General features: G+C 36.1%; 1 protein-coding gene across 4 annotated transcripts in view; it reads left to right on the top strand.

Annotated features, from left to right (window-relative positions):
• Window positions 1–20,326, top strand: part of LOC115435421 (CREB-regulated transcription coactivator 2) — a 42,233-nt gene continuing 21,907 nt past the window's right edge. For 2 of the 4 annotated variants that reach the window (XM_030157828.1, XM_030157826.1), the window contains exons 1-4: window positions 39–224; window positions 14,029–14,130; window positions 16,486–16,602; window positions 18,900–18,961. In XM_030157828.1, the coding sequence (XP_030013688.1) occupies window positions 39–224; window positions 14,029–14,130; window positions 16,486–16,602; window positions 18,900–18,961 (467 nt within the window). Of the gene's footprint in view, window positions 225–14,028; window positions 14,131–16,485; window positions 16,603–18,899; window positions 18,962–20,326 lie in introns of all 4 variants that reach the window. The other 2 variants (XM_030157824.1, XM_030157827.1) reach the window with 2 other exon arrangements.

A 20,326-nucleotide genomic window follows, 5' to 3' on the forward strand; every position in this document is an offset into this window, starting at 1 on the left:
ATTCCACTACGTCAAGTCGTCCCGTCCGCTCGGTGAAGATGTCTGCGACGGGTACAGGCGGCTGTGGACCCGGACCCGGACCAGGACCCGGACCCTCCCCGGGCGCCGGGTCTGGGGCCTCTAACCCCCGAAAGTTCAGCGAGAAGATAGCGCTGCACACACAGCGGCAGGCCGAGGAGACAGCCGCCTTCCAGGAGGTTATGATGGACATCACCTCAACCAGGGTGAGTCTGAGACGGAGGCTGGAGGAGGAGAGCTGCCTGGAGGAGCGCAGGCCTTGCCCGGGCTTGTCAGGCTCCGAGATAACGTTATCTGCGGCCTCTATATGGCGCCCTACTCGGGAGTTTTATAGCTAATAACACCGTATCACAATTAAGTCTGTATTTTTTGTTTGATACGTAGTGACAACCAGACATGTTGTTGCTTCTTGCTGTCCATTTCCGATACGTCGTTAGCCGTTAGCAGCTAACTTGGCTTGTTTACTATGTTACGTCGCTGTCATCTCGCGAGAACTACCCGCTGATCTCCCTTAAAAAATTGTCAATTTAACATGTCACTGCCTTTTTCCACACAAATAGTTTTACAACAAAAGTAATCGAAGGCGCTTCCCATCCCAATATATTCTTGTGGTAAATTCGGCTTCAAATTAGAGATCAAAATCAGCTAGTGTTTACAGAAGCACACTCATTTTGAAGCTGGTCCTGTCTGTTCCAGGATCAGTTAACTGATAACTAAAATCAGCAAAATAAACAAGCTCACAGTTTATGGAAATACGTTTTTATTAAAGGTAGATAATGTTGGACAAAGCAGCAAAACGATGCACCGCAATATATAAAAGCCATGATGTATCTATCGTCCATCCTTCAAAACAATGCTAACAGTAAATCAGTAATTTTTACACGGACTTCGGCGCGAGTGTCGAATACGCCAAGTAAAGCAGGGACTGTCGTGGATTTTAACGTTTTTGATTATTTTACACGAAGTATATTCACTCAACAGGCACTATATTGTAAGATATGATTGTAAATGTTAGCTTTTTAAACGATTTCTGGGTGGCATTATACTGGCGCGATGCTAGTTGGGTGTTAGCAAAAGTCGTTAGCATGTTGTAGCTGTAGTTTTCCACCTGTAGCGTCTGCAGAAGCTGTCAGAAAGAAACACGATTAATCATGGATTTTTATCTCCATTTACTGATATAAGTCATTAATTTAGGAACGTTGACTGTAACTTAAGCGGCTGTGAGGGTGTCGTTGGTTTTATTTAGTCATTAATGTTGTTGAAATGTACAAAAATGGCGATTACAGCTGCAGAGTATATTTTTGTCAAATCTGAGTTTTTTCGCAGATGATGCTTGTGATATTTGTGCACATTATCATTATATTTTACAAAATAAGACTCGTGCCAACAGTTTTTTGTTTTCACGTGGTAGAATTAAATATTTTCAGTATTTTGTACAAAACACGCTTCAGATTTTATGTATTATTTTCAATTTTTTGCAGGCTTTTACATATTTATTTATTTATGGTGTAGAATTGCTTTGCCTCAGTGGAAATGTTTATGTTAAAGTATTGCAGCAGAGGTAAAGTTTTAATTTTGGGGGAAATTATTGCACGTAACTCATAACCAAGACATTTAAGTGGTGAAGGTATAGTCTTCACCGGTAGATTACTGTATTCACTGTAAAATACTTGCAATTAATAGTTAATAAAGATGATGTTAGTTATACTCAGATGTGCTTTAGAGTAACACTCAACATTACAACACGCCTGATTGACTGGAAAGATATCATGTCAGGGGAGATATGTTTGCAGATGTATAATCCATACTATACTGTCCTGATCATGTTGGGGAAAATAAATTTAACTGATGCCAAACACTAGTGCATATTGTTTCATGAACAACTGAATGGTGATGAAACACTACTGATGATAATACACATAATTTAAAAAGTCATTTTTTAGGTCAGAATGGCGTAACATCCAGAGTTTATTGTGCCTTCATCAAGGTTCTTGTCTCTGTGTATAGATATATTTAAGTATTTTATCTCCTCATCCATTTACTTTTTAAACATAAGCAATTCGACTTGGAAAGCTGATTGTATTTTGCTGCTTACTGTTTTCTCTGGCTGGATGAGGACTGGATGATTTGATAACAGCAACAGATGTCAGTCTATGTACTGTGTATTTGTGTTAAATTAGGTATTCAGGTATGTTGTAATTGTGTAGTCTATTCCATATCCTGAGGTTCTGGGCCAATTTCAATATTTAAAATGACTGCTTGACTGATGATAATACCATTGTTATTTTCTGTTTGTTCATTTTGTTTTTGTTGTTCAGTCTTTCTTTTGCATCAGAAATCTTCAGTACACATAAAGAAAAGTTGTTGTATAAATTCTGTCAGTTCTTCATCACCTTGTTATTGAATTAGCACAAATTAAATCATACACATTTATGAAACAACCTTTAACCTAACACAATAGGTAAATATCATCCGCAAAAATTAGTGAAATTGCACTTAATATGCTAATATGAATATCAGCTGGTAAAGCAGTGTAATTGTCTTTTTTTAGTGACCACTGTCCCCCTCAGAGACGTCAATGTTTTACTCTACATCTTGCCACTTCCTGTTTTTAAAACATCTTGATACTTCCCACTCTTTTGCTAATGTGGAGTCAGCTGTTTGGGATCAGTCCACGTCTTGAAATTTGTGTTAAAAAATCAGTTTTTCTGTCATCATAGGAGTTCAGTCCACATCTCTGTCATTCACAGTGTGACAAACCTAATTCACTCTGCCACAGTTTTTTTTTTTTTTTTTTTTTTTTTTTTTTGTTTGTTTAAACCATATTTGTACACCTTTTACTGCTGCCTTGATTGGTTAGTCTGTTACTTTGGATGTGAACTCATGTGTTAAAAAGATGAAGTTACACAGTGACATGTTTAGGAGACACAGAATCATTGTTATTGTTGGTGGGTCTGGTTGGCTTGGGCTTTAGTGCCATGTAGGAAAGAACTTTACAATATAATATATAATTTATAGTCAGACTGATATCAGAGGCTTCTCCCTTGGTTTTTCCCGTTGTTGTTTGGGCTCTAATGCTGTCCTTAAGTTTGTGCGAGACTTGGGCACATGGTTGTGGAGTGTGGAGGCCCTTCCTCAAGAAATTTTAGCACTTTTCAATAGAAAATATACATAATTAAGGATCATTTTGGACCATTTTTAATATCATATTTGTGAATAGGATAAAAAATGTATTAAGCTGAAAATGATGTTAACTATATAAAAGACATACAAGATAAAAACACATCTAAATTCTGCTAATTTAAAAAAAAAAAAATTTAAAATTGCATCAGTATACAGTGAGTCTGAAATGAGTTTTTTCAGGGTTCCTGTGGGGTCGTAAAATGTCTTAAAACTCTTGAATTTGCAAATCTGCATTTAATACCTTAAAAAAGTCTTTAAAAGGTATGACATTTGATATGGTAGATCTTAAGTTATGTTGCCACAAACTTATTTGCTGCATTGTGTTTAAATGTGTCCAATCTACAAAAATTGGCCTTCGAACAATGTTTGGTTGTACCCCAACCCTAAAAGCAGAGGTTTTGTGGACTCTAAATACTGTAGCAGTACAATAGAATTTGCCGAGTAAATGCATGTTCCCTGATTCAGCTATAGCTCGCGCGTTTATGTGTGGTGCTGATAAAATAGCTTGCATAGCTACATTTGGATTAGCATTGTACATCAAGATAGAGCTTGTTTTGAAAGTGAACAACAAGCCTTTCGTTCTTATGTTCTCCATTTTCTTCATCTACTGTTTATTTGACTGTTGTTTGTTCTCATATCCAACTAATTCTTTAAAGCCCTGTGAGGCAACCTTGTTGTGATATAGGGCTCTACCAATAAAATTGAATTGAATTGTGTTTGGCTGTGAAATGGGTATTAAATTCTTTTCTAAATTTAATTTAGAAAAGTTTCACGTTTCTTTTGAAACGTGTAGGAACTGTGTCTTATTGAATCTGATGAAAACACAAAAAATGCTGTGTTTTAGCGTAGAACGTGAGCATATTACACCATAAATATAATCATCACGATATGAAAATGTGTCATTGCCCAACTCTAGCCTCAGGATGTGATTTCATTGCAATGTCTAAGTCATGATGCATATTTAAAGAAATATCCATACCTTTGGTTTATGCCATTCTCTGAACCTGATAGCACTTGTATTCACATCAGTGGAATGTTGGAGGACATATACAGACAGATACAGTTTACATGTGAAATCGTGTCTCATACGATGATTGTGCATCTCGCAGCGCTGCTTTATACTGAGCCCTAAAGGGTTAAATTGATTGTCAGAGTCAGTAAAATATGGCTAGACCACTGTCATCTGTGATCTACAGACTGGGGCTGTGTACCTTTACTCCACCCATTCTGCTTCATCCTGTTCTGGGAATCACTGTAGAAAGACATGCTCATCTGCAACAGTGTGTGCGTGTGTGTGTGGTCCAATCAGCTAATAGCATCAGGGTGTGTGTGTGTCGGTCACAGCAGCAGCTTCACGTCAGTGATATAGCATTTCTCTCATACTGACAGGTTTTATTTTCTACGGTAAAGACACACAAATCAGACACAAGCTCACCTCCTCAGCTGAGTCACCTTAACAGTCAGATCAACATGAAAAATCTAGTTAAACATATGGTAAAACTTGAATGTTCAGTGACGTCAGCAGCATTATATTTATAGTTAGGGCTGCAGCTGACTGGTCCTTTCATTACAGCTGGGAGATATGGCAGAAAAAAAATTGAACTAAAAATGTGTAATTTATTTATTTTCTGATTTTAATCAATTGTCTTCTGGCTAAATGAACTGAAGACAAAATTTGAAGCAAAAATACTACTCTTTCAGTAAATTATAATTCGTATATGACTGAAAAAACACTTTCACAATTAATGTATGACACAAAACAGTTTCAGTTTTTGCAATTTAGGCATTTTCTGAAAACCTCACTTGATTAAAATAATTTGATACATTACCCAGTCCAATCTGTTCATTTTTCTCGAATGTATTTATTTTATTTTAATTTATCTTATTTCAAATTTTTTTCCAGTAGCTGTTTGGTCCATAAAGCATCCATGCATGAGTCGTGATTCACTGGTCACAGGGATGTTAATTAAATTCACTAACTAAAATAACGTTTTAGGAATTTAAGACACATGTTTAATGGTATTTTTTTGCATACTGTTTCAGATATTCTACTATGTAAACTTCTGTTTTGTTTCACTAGTTTTGGTTTTTCATGGTCTGTAGAATAAATGAGGCCTGTTGTGAACTGAGACATAGTGGTTTGTCCTTTTTAGAAAGTGGACTCAGAGAAAGGAAGTCTAGGAAATGATATAATGAAATTTCCGAAAATGGTGAAAAATGTCAGTGTGTGATTTCTTTTGGCACCAACTGACAGATACTCAATTTAGTGTCACAGAGTAGGAAATAAATGAGAAATACTCACACAAAGTGTATTTGCTGTTCATCACATTTAATACACATCTGACATATTTACAGAGAGTTGCAAAATTTGGCACAAATGTTTTCTGCTGCACAAAGATGAACTGAGAGAATTTTGGCACCTAAAGTTTAAGGTTGCTCTGAACTCATGTCTCTCCATTTTTATGGTTGCAATATCTCAGGGACTTTTGTTACTTTCACTTGGGCTCGATGATGGACTAATCAGTCTGGATGATAGTTGTAGTGTTTTGAGAAAAATACCACTAAATCTCTTACTATTAATTAATTACATGTCAAAGTATTTCAGGTAAATGTGAGGTGTTGGTCTTGTGGAATATTTCATAGCAACTCACCCATATTTCTCAAAAACGTTAATGTGAAATAATCTACTCTAAATACAATTTGACATGGTGTATATATTATGATAATGTGTTATTTATTTGTGCACAGATTATTGCATTAATTTCATACAGAATGACCCTTAAGGTAGTTGCAGACATCAGTTATGTGTAAATGAGGAATTAATTTTGATCCTTCATTGTTACTTTAAGCTGTTTGTTTAAGCTTGATGTTGTCTAACCTAAATCACTTATTTAGGTTGACTGATACGGGTTTTTCTAAGGCCAGTGCCGATTTTTACAAAAAAAAAAAAAAAAAAATTTCGTCAGCCGATGACCAATATCCACAGCCAATTTTTGAGGCCGAAATTTAAGGCCAAATTTAAAAAAATATATATATATTTTTTTGAAAGCACATTGACCGTAAAATACAGTTGAAACACTCAGATAATTAAGATTTGTATGCAGCAGTATAAATGAAATTATTAATACACGTACACATTATACTCTTATAACATTTATTGAACGCCAAGTATTAAAAAATTGATATTGAAAAATATCAAAATATTGGCAGGCTGATATATTGGTCTACCTCTACTTATCTGTAAAGTAACTGTTAGTTACAGTTCTCATAATGATAAGTCTAATCATCCTCAGATTGGCAGTTGATTATTGATGTATTTACACATACTTACAAATATTGGTTTTTACTTCTGCAGCTGCAACAAAATATTTTCACCCTATTTTCACCTGAACATCTTTATTAGAAAATAGCAACATGTTAATACTTTCCCACAGTTTTTTCTTTTCAACCAGCAATTTAAAAAAAACCTCTAGTTATTTCCCAGTTTTTGTGTTTGTTGGTTTAACAGGACACCACAAAACTACAAGTCTTCTCAAGTCCTGAAACTGTTGTGGTCATTTGTCACCATTGTCCATTGTTTTATCATCCAAACATTGAATCTTTTAGTTTCAAATTTTGCCGTAATAATAAAAATAGGACTAAATATAACAATTAAATTGTAGCCTTCCTGCTCCTCCTCTGTGTTGTCGTCTTGTTCAGAGCTCCCGTGTTCTTTCTGCAACTGAATAATCAGTCATTTCATGTTGTAAGTGTTGTGTTTTGGCTTGTTACAGGAGATGCAAACAGTGGTTACTGTCTCTGACTCATGAGACGTATGTTTTTTGAAGGAACATCTCACCTGTGACTTTGTTTCTTCCTCTAATTTTAAATGCTTTTAGTGATGATGTTGCCATGGTGATGGGAGTTATGTAACAAGTAGATTTAGCTGTATTTACAGGATAATTGACAGACTTTTTTGTGAAGTTTAAGTTACAGTGAAAGGCTTGGTTTAAAAAATTGATAGCCAAATGAATGATCTGATATCGATTAATAAGGTCAAAAGATACATTTTCAAGATATAGCTATACCTTATGCTGTGGTTATGCGTTATGTGTATTGCCTCCTCACTAATGAAAACTCTTACTAGCATCTGTTGGCAGTGTTAAGCAGAAGTACATTGATGTAACTGCTTCAGGATACATTTCTCATACAAATGTCAATATATTTATTAGCTAATGCATCAGGCTAGAGCAGTGTTTCTCAACCTTTTTTGAACAAAGCCCCAGTAATGGTATCATGAGCCTCCTGCTGCCCCCCTATCCTCGAAAAAAAAAATTGGGACCGGAGGGGTTCATTATTTCAAAAGTAACACAATGTCGGTTACATAGCTCTGTAGATAAAGCTCCCCCCAGTTGAGAACCACTGGGGTAGAGAGTTCCGTTCCCAAATTACAATGTATTTTCTGTGCGATCCCTCTCACTTTCATGTGGAAATGTCATTATAATAGAGATATTCCTAAGTAAACTTATATTTAGGCATAGTTAACTTCACAGTTGGAGATTGTGATTGATTTTAATTTATCATATCATATGATCTCCTTTTCTAAAGGATGTTCACATCATGTCAATAAATAATATTACTACACAGTTGTGATTCATTGTAAATGGTGCGAATATCAGCGTGTTGCAGTATTTTATAGATTGTTTTTTTTTTTTTACTTGTATATTTACCTGTGTAAGCATGATGTTTTTTCCTCAATGTATGACTTTCTTTGATTTATTAGCTTTGTTTTGACTTTGTCATTCTGATTTTAAATTTTGCCGCTTTATTTTTAGAATATCGCAAGTTTTTTTTCTAGGTGTTGTGACTTAATTCTCATAATATTTTGACATTCGATATCATGAGTTTCTTCTGGGGATATCACATTTTTTTATGTCCTCAGTTTTGCCCCAATAGCTTACTCCTATTGTATTGTATCAGCTGGAGCTGAATTTGAAGATGTTTCACTAAATCTCTGGAAAGTAAAATGGGATTATTGGACAAATCACCACGTTTTAGAATCAAATGATTGTCATTTTTCAGAATATCCTGAAACAGTTTTCAGAATAATAGCAGATTATTGTGTTGCCAGTTGTTTTTGTAGGTCTAATATTGAAAGTGAAAAGCAGCAGTCTGTCTTTAAAGAGTTAACTGTAAACCTGACCCTCAACAGCCGTCTGTCAGGCATCTTTGAAATGATTGTCCTTTGTGGACAATCATTAGTCTAGAGGAGAAACACTGACGCCATCCTGGCATCAAGGGTGGTCATTAAATGTGACTGAGTTCAATAAGTTTCTTTATTATAAGTGTTAAACGGGCTAAATTGTGCAGAGATGAAGAAGACAAAAAAAGAAGAAGCAAGGACACAAAGCAGATAAAGAACAAGGACAAGAGAGAGCAGATTAAACCAGTTCATGAAATGCGGTCACATATGTCCTCTATGTTCAAATAAAATTCAGTTACTTTGTCAGACAACAGGAATCTGGTTTAAGCAAACCTCAAAGTATGAAATCTTCTGTTTACACACAGTATTGAGTCATTAAAAACAAACAGATCTGTATGTTGTGCTGTTTGACTGGATTCTTTCTGATTGCTTTTTGCTCAAACAAGTCCAGCTTAGGTAGTGAATGTCGCTGCTGTTCTGCAGAGCCAAATTAGGGCCATCAATGCTTTTGGTCAGGATTTGGCTCCATCTCATTACTTTTATAGGCAGACTAAAGAAAGATACACAAATGTGTGCAATAGTTTCAGACCAGGTCATGTGAGGCAGCTTGTGTTATATGGATAATGGATGTAATTTTTAATATGTCATCTAGGACTGGGCCACATGTTGCAATAATTTTTTGCAGAATGTACTAACATGGTTATGCAGTCTAGCATAACTATGGCTGGGATTCAGCCTTCATGGAGAAAATATTGCATTTTTCAATTAGGGCTGCATGATTTTGGCAAAAAAAAAAAATCCTAATTTTTTTTTTCCTCTAAAAACTTGATTTTCGATTTCAATTTATGGGTAAAACTACAAAAGACAACAGAAGTCAGCCTGTCATTTTCATGAGCAGCCCACAATCCAAGGCACTACTCTGACCTCAAATCTGTGATGGTATCATGTGATGAACCCACAGAAATTTATTTTTTCTTCATTAAATCTTTATTGAATGAAGTAGAAAATAACATAAGTTTGCCAGGGGGAAGACACTATGATACAATGTCCAAATCAGAGCAAATACTTATGTTTTTTATAGCCTTTTTGTTTCCGGAATTATCATGCAGCTTTAAATAAAGTTCAACATCTTTCAAAAAATAAACAATATTTGTTTTTGTGTTACAGAACTTACCTTTGTGAATGAAAAATTTAGCAAGTAAGAGGACTAAATTAATTATTTAAAAAAATGTTTTTTTTTCTTTTTGGGGTATCTGGGCCCACAGAAGTGATACCAATGTAAGTCAGTGACAGGCATCAGTCGTGCGTGGACCACGTTAATATGAGTGATCCCCATGTAGTTCTATTTAAACTGGGGGATCTGTGCATGGAACAGACCGACCCAGGACACGCTGGAGGGATTCTATCTCTGGAGCTGGTGGATGTGTGTGGGTACAGGGCTGTCTGGGCTCCTCTGCTGAGGCTGCTGACCCCGAGACCCGGACCCGGTTCGGAAGAAGACAGTATGGTACGGATCCGGGACAACGTAAGATGAATGATCCACATGCAGTTATATTTCAGTTGCAGGATCCGTGCGTGAAGCCACGGCTTATAGTGCTATAAGTACTGCGGGCTCATTAACACATTTAAAGTCTGGTCATTACACGGACTTCTGTGACAGACTGCTGTCACTGATAGGAGGAAGAGCCTACGGTAGCCCGCAGGCGTGCAGCCCGGAGGCACGAGAAAGATGAAATCAATTTTACGATTTCTCTTTTTTAAAAATCGTCTTAATTAAAAAATCCAATTTTGATTAAAAATTGATTAATCGTGCAGCCCTATTTTCAATATAGAATGTATAATTTCACATAACTGTGGTCTGACCTGATGATGAATGAACATCACCCAAAAAGCTCATTTTACTTTTGCATTGTAAAGGTTCAGATGTCAGAGGATTTTGAGTGATCTAACCTCTGTTTTCTGGTGAGATTTTGGATTCAGTGACACTGAACAGAGAGAGATGCTGTGTAAAATGAGCAAAATGAAAGGCATTACTGTTTATATTTTATGTTTTTGTGTTTTTTGTAGTTTTTATCCTAGTTTCAGTCTTAGTTTTTTCTAAATTAGTACCCTGTGCATCTTCCTTGACAACTTCCTTGGCAAGTCAACTTCAATTGGAATTGCCAGTATTCATTGTACTATGACTTTTTCATCAAAATGTGCAGCTTTAATGCATAGCATCAGCTTCCATGTTGCCAGGACTGTTTCTTCATTATATACAGTCACAGTAAATGTCTAACAATTGATTAATTACACGTATATTGTGGAGCTACTGAAATGACTGAATTGACATTAAACACTGAAGCGTCTGAATGAAAGGGACATTTCTACTCAGTCTTTTGTCATTATATAAAAAAAAAGAAGAAATGGGACAGATTTGGCAGCAACCGTCAAGGTAATTAATGGAAACACTGTATCTGTATGCACAGGAAAATGTGACTGGTATTTAAAATTGTTTTAAGATTAAAAATTATCACACAAGCTTAAATCTCCAGAAATCAAAGGAAAAATAGAGGATAACTTATAGCTTAGGTGTAACTCAACCTCCTTTAATAAGAGGTGAGAAATATGAGATTCAGATCATGGATCATATTTCTAAGATCCTCACAAGATCTTTTGGGCAGATTGTCCAGACCCATACTGTATTATATGTTTTGTGATCTGTTGTGTGTTGCATGTTGTGTGTCCTGTGACCCATGTGTCCAATCATTCTCCTGGAGCCAACAATCCCTGAGGCAAAGCATTGGGTTCTTCTTGCATGACCTCCATGCTCGTCACTCTGATGACAGCAGAGTGAATGATTACAGGAGAACTGTTTACATGACAGTTTGGGTGCACCATGGGAATTTGCCCCAAAGATGTTAGGATGTTGTGGTCGGAGTCTGAATCATGTTGTGTTATTGGTTCAACTTCTGATTGATTGACTGACGTTATCATCTCCCAATGGATTTGTATTGTGAATCATTTCAGTGTGGAGGAAAAAGTCAACCTACACAACTGTTTGATTATCCCTGAGTGTGAAGCAAGGTGTGAAAAGCCTCACTGTATAACACTGTTTGATTTGAAATCGACTGTCACCCCATTTCCAGCATAACTCCCACTTTTTGACAGTTTTCTGCACTATAAACACATGCGTTTGGTGTCAAACTGTTGGCACTGATGAGAGGCACAAATAAAAGGTATTGTTATAGCGTAACTAAATCCCAAATACACGTTAGAAAATGAAATTCATGAAATTCCTCTAGAACATCAAAACATCGTCAAAACAACACGTCTGGTCACACACAAAAACAAACACCTACACAGATTCATGAGCTGATGTAATATTGATATGTTAACTATGAAGTACTATGATTGGAATCCTATAGAAAAATTGAATATGTTACAAGAATAAAAAAGCTAATTATAAAGTCACTCCATTTACAAAGAATAAAGCCACTATTTAAGATGGCAAACAAATGACACAACTGATATTGTTAAATTAAATAATTTCTGACAGAGAAGAAGGTTAGTTCAGAATGTGAGACTCACAACTTGTGTGTTAATTGCCCTTTTCCATGGCGGTATTTGTGGTGTTGACAGTAGGGGGCACCACTATGGGGCCATTATTGTAGCAATATTATTTGCAAATGCATGTGGAGAGTTGAGTGTCCGCATCTCAATCTGTCTGTGCGCAGTCGGATTTGCAAATGTGTAAATGAATCTGTAAATGCGTGATGAGATTTGTGTGTCCGCATTTCAATCTGTGTGCATGGAGAGTTGCATGTCCGTATCTCAATCTGTCTGTGCGCAGTCGGAGTTGCGTGTCCGCATCTCAATCTGTCTGTGCACAGTCGGATTTGCAAATGTGTAAATGAATCTGTAAATGCGTGATGAGGCCAGCATTTCTGGGTGGCCCATAGAGCAGTGGAGGGTTTCCAGTAGCTACAGGTTAGAAGTTGTGAAAATTTCGTGTAAGGTCCACTTTATAATAGAGGTATAGAAGCCTGGAATCGGACATTGAAAGTGTGATAAGTTTCACTTTCGCTTCATGCCAGTGTTAGTTAAGTTAGTTATGGACTGCACCCCCACGTATAAAATTGCTGCCTCTACCCCACGTACATACCCCCCTCAATCTCGCTCCATCATGTCAGGTAGTGATACAAAGTCAGAAATGCCCATTTCTTCCAAACTGCCCCACTTCACATCCATTTATTTTATTGAATTTCTCTGCAGAATTTATTTAGTTCTACTACTAAATGTCATTGCCTGTACAATAATGGTTCAATAAATCAATCATTAAGGAATATGACATGCTTTTTTCATGAAGTATATAAACAATATTTAGCTTTTATTCTTATAGACCTTATTGAAAGAGAAATTCGGATTCTTAGGAAAATCGCCACTTATCAATTAATCGTTAATTGATCGACAAGGTCAACCAACTAATGATCAATGAATTAATCAGTAATTTGCATTCCTAGTAGTGATGCTATAGTACTGATATTATAAGGTGGATTAAGTCATGTAGAACACCACTGAAGGCATAAGTGTGAAATACACGGGCCACCACTGATGTTTAGCAGTTAAATCTAGTATGAAAGGCTGGTAGACGCTCTAGTTGTGAGAGGAAAAAACTGTCACTTACATGTGAATGCACTTATTTGGTCTCTTTTAAAATATGTCATGTGCATATGATTGTAATGACACGGATAAAACAAACTTGTGATTCATCAAATGTGTTTCATTTTTGAATGGCATCTTTAATTATTTACCAGTCATTGATAATGAGGTGAGAATATTTACTCTTCTTCTTATTATGGATGTGGAGACAAATAGACCACAAGTTATTATGATGACACTTACACCACATTGTCATTTAATCAAATTTTTTTTGTTTGTTATAAATTGGATCTGCACAAATCAATGGAGATTGTCTCTATGATTGTCAGGAGGTCTGTTTTTCCTTAAACATATTTAATATACATTTCGAAGTTTCACATCAGAGTATACTTTTGGAGATGGCAAAATGAAAGTAAAACCAACAGAATTTCACTCATTTGAAATTTTTTTTGGCTTTTCTGAAAAAGAGGTAATATGTTTAAGGGGAAATGAAAATTCTGAAGTAGTGGGTCTGAATTACTCCTATGTCTCATCAGTGAGGAAAAAAACAATACAGCCATTTTACATGAAAACAGTGCCAGAATGCTCTGCTTACACTATTTATTAAAACCATGTGTAGGATAACTCCCAGCGCCATCTACTGACCACATGATTCAAAAAAGGCTGTCATGATGATGATAGTTTTGATCAGTTGGCTGACATCATCCCCTGTCCCTCCCCCACATAATTTTGAAATCGATGTCTGAAATTATCTTAAGTGCTATCTATCAGTGGATAAGACGACATCAAACCAAACCATCCAGACAGCAGCTGAGCCCTCTGAAAACCAAGAAAAACCTGCAGTAACTTGAAAAACATGCTACTCCTCTGTTTAAGTTACATTGTAATTTGTACATCATTTAAAAAATTCCGTTCGAAGTCATTTAATGCTATTTTCAGATTAATCATGCAATTCCATTCAGTATTGTGTTAACAGACATCTTGTCATCTCTTTGTTTCATCAGCTTCAGGCCCAGAAGCTCCGACTGGCCCGGAGTCAGGGTCCATACTACAGTGGATCACTGCCCAATGTCAACCAGATCGGCAGGAACCCTCAGGAATTCCAGGTGACTCATCACTGCTGATTTAATTTCATCTTCTCCGTTATGACTATTTTTAAACTGTGATTTCCACTCACATTGGATTCCTCTTCTTTTAGCCCTTCTCTTTACTCTGACTGTAGTGTTTTGATCCTGTGGTGTGATGACTTCATTTCCTCTGGTATTGGTTATTTTGTTGTGATTCAGCACAATGATCAGAATTTATGAGGCTGATCTTATTATAATGTAGAACAGAAGGTATTTGCTGTGTCATGTTTCAGCTCTTCACTGCTGACTCATCAGACGTGCAGAGCCAAACTCATTTTGTAATGGAAGTTTTCATCCTCCCTCCTCCTCTTCTTTGTCTCTGAGGTCAGACACAGATGAAGTTCATTTGGCTACAGAGATGTTTTTGTCTGCTCAGCCTCGAGCTTATCTGTAGAGGAATCTGGGAGGTTGAGATTTTGATGTGTATCATTTCTTTTTCTCCAGGAAAAGAGGTTGATGAAACTTGGCAACATTGTCTGGAGAGTGGGTTGGGGAGAAGGGGCTGGATGTCAGGTTTAGGGAACTGCATATAAGCAGTGGACCTAACTGTAGGTAGTCATGAGGAGTGTCTTTGGACCAAATTGCAGCAAGAATTGTCAAAGTTTAAGGAATACTGCTTAAGAATGGACATTAATCCTTTATTTGATATTAATAGACTCTAGAAATACTTTCAGAGTAGGGTTCACTATTATTTTAAATCTATGGATTCAACGTTTTGATTTGGCCTCGCTGGTCTAAAACAAGAACTGAAAGTCCAACAGTGAATCCACTGTCCTTGCATCACCTAATAACGTTCTGTTCCTTCTTCCGTGATTGCTGTTGTTCTTCTACTTCTTCTTTTTTTTGCTCCTTTTTCTATCTCTTCTATTACTTCTTCTGTTTTTTCTTCTACATCTTCCTTTGTTGTTGTTGTCTTAACTGTTGTTTTGGCTTTTTTTCTCCTTGTTTTTTTTTTTTTTTAAAAATCAGTAACGTAGCCAGATGCGTAAATGTATCTACCCAGAAACTGAAAATGTCTGTATCATCTGTACCAGGATTAACCTCCAAATAAGTTAGAAATCACCCTGATGCGAAGAAGCTGAGAAAATTTATTTTAATACAATAAGTGCCAAACATCCTAACATGTCAACTTTAAGTATGTGAAACATTTATGGTCACATAAATGTCATATAAACAGAATATGCACAAGAATTTCCGACCTACTGTATTTCAAACTGATTTAGCAGTTTGACTGCTAAATCAGTGTTTGTGAGTGAATAATGGATTAAACATCTTAATGCATCCATTAGTAAGTCTATTTCATGGTAATATATTTACAGAAGCTCCATGTAAGCATCATCTTAATTATAAGCCTCTGCTCCTCCACAATTAGGGGACCCAGGCCTTGATTAATTGCAGAAAATGAATGGAAGGCTTGTCTTACAAAGTTTCGCATCAGCTCGACTTGAAATAGCCGAGAAAATTTATTTTAAAATTAATGAAGACCAGCTAACCAGCAGACGTTCTTAAAGAGGTCAAATACTTGTGTGGCGAAAATTTCAGGGTATTTATCTTTTTGTGACTTTTAACTAAATATCTCTCCATGTACATTCAAAGTAAAATTTTTAATACATACCTAGAACATGCCATTTTAGATTCTTTTATCGTTTGAAAGTGAGTTTGGTTTTTCTAGCCCAGTTAAGCACTTTCACTTGTGTCTCCTCACACCCGGGGAAACGAATACATTTTATGTTTTTATTTATCCCAGTTTTTTTGAAAAGTAGATGGCTCATTTTTAATATCTTATTTCCAGAAAATAATTGCCTTATATTCAAGCTACAGAGTCATTTCTCTCCAGAGCAGTAGAACAATCTCAGGTTGTCTGTTCATTTGACTCAGATGGCGCCTTTGGAGAAACTTTGGCCGAGAAGGTGACAAAACCACCCAAAATGTCCTAAAAGGCAGTAAAAATATGAATGTCCTCTATTTGCAGTATGAACTGTTTTACCAGCCCTCTTGGTTAATTTCTCTCCCTGCAGCAGCTGGCAGCTGAAATTAGTGCTGAGTTCAGGGATGGGATATTAATCATGAGAGCAGCAGCTGCTTTTCTGAACTTTCCAAAAACTCAGTTTGGAGAAACCTGCCCATTTATAGATCTGGGCTAATTTGTCTACAGAAGGTTTTGTTGTTGTTGTTGGGGTTTTTTTTGTTTGTTTTTTTGAAGGACTGGGTTAAATTAATTTTTATACTTTTCCCTCTTGAAGATTTCTCTGCAAAGTGGCATGAGAAATGTTATACAAAATTAGCTTAAAAATAATGAATCTTCATTTTCTTCCTGTGTTTTTAACCTTTCAGGGCACTTTCCCCTCCACTCTGGAGTCAAATCGGTCGACTCGGCATCATGGTCTGGTGGAGCGAGTTCAGAGGGACCGGCGATTCATGTCACCAGTCCGACCGTACCGCAATCGACAAGTATCCTTTCACAGACTCAAAGCAACTGGTTCACACTGAACTCATGGATAAACAATGCATTTGGAAGGTTTTTATACACTTTATGTTAACATGGACAATAAGATGAAAATGTTGCATCAGGAAGAAAAACAATATAAAAAGAAGACAAAAACGATGCATCATTTGACTTAGATCTTCATTGTAAGAGTTATTTACTTATGAAATAAAAAATGGTAAATTCCATTTTTCGTCCTCAGAAGTGGCGATATCGGTCAGTAAAGCAGCTTTTTCCTCTTAGTGACTATTATTAGCCCATATCAGCCTTTACAAACCCAATGACCTCTACTTACCAACTTCATCCAGCTGAAAATTCTTGTTTTAGATGGTTTGAATATTTGTGCAAGTATTTAAATCTTTTATTTCAGTAAATTAACAAAATATTTGTTGTTGCATATAATTATGGATTATTGCGTGTAAAGAAAGATGAGAGAATGGATTGAGCCCATTTAAAGTCTGAAACATAACGTTCAGAGTATTTTGCCAGTGCAGCATTTGGTTGTACCTTTTTATTGAGCAAAGATTAGGAAATGTGTTGAGACTGTTTTCATCAGTGAATGAATCCCCCGTTGATGCTGTAGTGAGTCTTCGTAGCAGATTGATGGTATATGTTTATGTTTCAGAGGGCAGATAGAGACAGATACTGATGTTCAGGGTCAGTTCACTGACTTCATATCATCTGTTGACATTAGTTTGGAAATTTCAGTTTTGTGTACATTTATGTGTACACTCAAGGTGTTCTCTTCCACATTTACCATATATTAACCTCAACAGGAAGTGGATTTGCACATAATTCAGCCCCAAACCACCAGCGGATGACAGTTAAGTGTATTTTTTTCCACAGTCTGTAAATTCCTGTCATGCCCATCTAACACATCAGTCATTGCTGTGAAACGTTTTAACAGAGACAGTTGCCTTTATCTGGCGTGCAGTTTGAGCATGTCATCTTGTCATTTATTATCTGCTTGGAGCTCACAACAGCAACACAAGATGCTTTTGTTCCCTCACTCCTCTGCAGCTTTTATCTAGACTTATTTTCTGTGTCAGGCAGACCAGAGGTAGCACAACCACTGAATACAAGATTATTTCGGCCTTTAAGCAAAGAAGTACATGTGAGAGCATGTTGGAAAATGATTTGTTTTCAAATTGCTGCTGTAAAACCGTTATTATGCTTTACATTTCTCCTTTTTTTTATTTTCCCCATAATAGAGGTATTTGTAGTTATTCTACTAACTTGACGATCAGAAGGTAGGAGTTAATTTTCTGAAATCATTGAATTTAGTTCAAATTAGCTGCCAGAGCTGAATGAATCTTCAACAATCAGAACAGTCAGAAACTCCTAAACACCAAAGACATTGGTAGTAAAACATGTACCTTTGAAACATAGCAGAAAATGCTGAGCTTCAACCCACTTGAACCCCATTTAACAAAAATACACACAAAAGATGAACAGGTGTGTAAAGGCTCCTTCAGACTGTACATTTTACAGGCGTTTTGGTTTTTGCAGCCACACTGTGATGTTAAAACTTACTGAGTTAAAGGAAACAAAGCGAATCCATGTAGAAGTGTTTATCTTCTTCTTCTTCTGTTGGATTTCTGTAAATTGACTTAGAGTCTGGTTTTGACCAACTCTATATATAAAATGTCAAGAGATAACTTTCTTGTGATCTGGCGCTATATAAATAAAATTTGATTGATTGAGTGATTTAATTGGTTTTCCCCTGTAAGTCGCTTTGGAAAAAAGCGTCTGCCAAATGCGTAAACATCTGTGCTACTGTAGTTGTAAAAAATAAAGCTAAACTATTGATCATTCTATTTGAAATCGTAGCATTTATGCGATGGGTAGGAAAATGTGGACCTGATCATGTGTTGGGGGAAAGACACCAATTTAGGATGCAAATTTTGCAAAGAATGTTTAAGGATTAAGGTTTGGTTAGCTACGTAGACTTGTGTCTCAGGTTGATCAGAGCATCATTAAATACTTGAATCTTATTGGTTGACACTTGCAACCAGCTTTAGACCGCAGCCCCTAGGTACATTTGACAACCAACAAAATCCCAGAGCCTCACTTTGAAGTTCATTCTTATTGCTTTATTCTGTCAGAATGTCTTACTGAGCTTTAGATCTCATTTGCAAGACACCCAAGTACAACATACATATTTACATACATGCATACATAACAAGGATCCTTCATACAGCACAGCAATCACACACACACAGACTGTTTCTCTTGTTGTTTCCTTAACCGGTCATCTCCTCAGGTGGACAACTCCCCGTATAACCCCGCCTACCTGTCCCCGCCCCCAGACCCCAGCTGGAGAAGGTACCTTCTGTCTCTTAACACTTCCCACCTACTGTATTTCACCGTCTCTGTCTGTGGAGACGTGGCTGTCCATGGAGATGCCTGTTTGTTATTTCCAAAGCATCATGTCTGCTCCCACTGCTCTTTCTGAAGCTTTTCTGAAGCCTTATTGACACTTCATAACTAACTTCAGTATAACACAATCCTAAGAGAGTAAAAGCAAAAGATGGGGTGTGTAAGATTTAAATATTGAATATATACATAAGTGAAACTGAATTAACCTTTATTTACCAGATAATAATTTGTAGTAGTATCAAACCTTTTTTTTATTTTGGTAAATGCCTGTATCAGTAAGTACCTATTATTATGTTTTATTTTTTATAATAAATATGGATGCAAATGCCTGAAAAGCTATGATGTGATCATCTAAAATATATTAATATTTTAATATTCAAGGATACGGAGAGTTCTTTAGTCTTACATAACATTTCATGTGTTTTCCAATGCCAACCATTAATTTGCATTGATTTCCATTGACAATTAGGTATCTTATTATACAGATCGTTTGTTTGAAATAACAGTGATAGATGAGTTCAGGTTGGTATAAATGTTTTTAAGCTGACAGAAGAAAATGTTGTTTTTTGCATTTCTACCATTTTAAAAATTTAAAAGGGTCATTACTAAGTTCTGTTGTCATGATGGGTAGGAAAAAAGAGTAAAAGCTTAAAATTACACAGTTATTAGGATGATAGTAAAAACAAACCCAGTATATCTTTAGTATAATATAGTGTCGGTTACATGACACTCAGAGCTTCATAATACAAAACATGCAAGACAATAAAGTGAGAAATTTTAATCTTTAATAGAAATGTAGGCTACATTATCAGACACTAAACCGAAGCACAGACAAGAAAACCTGCATGGAATAAATGATTCCATCTGGTGCAAGAAAATCAGAATAAATGATAAAGCATGAAAACATCCACAAATGACTCAAAGGTTTATCTGACTAATTGTTCCAGCCCTAAGTGGACTCATTTTCCAGGAAAACATACCAAGGTTCACATGACCAGTTTGGTTTTGAACAGTAAAAATTGTTTGACCCTGTTCTAATGCACATTCATCTTTAAAACAATAACCTTTAAGACTCCAGCTAACAGTTGTTTTTATAACTGGATTTGGTTTTGATAAAATGTCCCTAAGTAGTGAAGAAAATGTTATTTACTTAGGTGTTCAAACAGCAATCACATCATGTATTATCAGATAAGATAAAGAAAAGCTTAAAAATGAGTTAATCTACCCTAAAATACAACCACAATAATAATTCTACCAAGAATAAAAGAGCTGATGCTAAAATATGAGTATTTTATACTGCATTGTGCTGTA

Source organism: Sphaeramia orbicularis, chromosome 16, assembly GCF_902148855.1.
Source record: "Sphaeramia orbicularis chromosome 16, fSphaOr1.1, whole genome shotgun sequence".
Lineage (NCBI taxonomy): Eukaryota > Metazoa > Chordata > Actinopteri > Kurtiformes > Apogonidae > Sphaeramia > Sphaeramia orbicularis.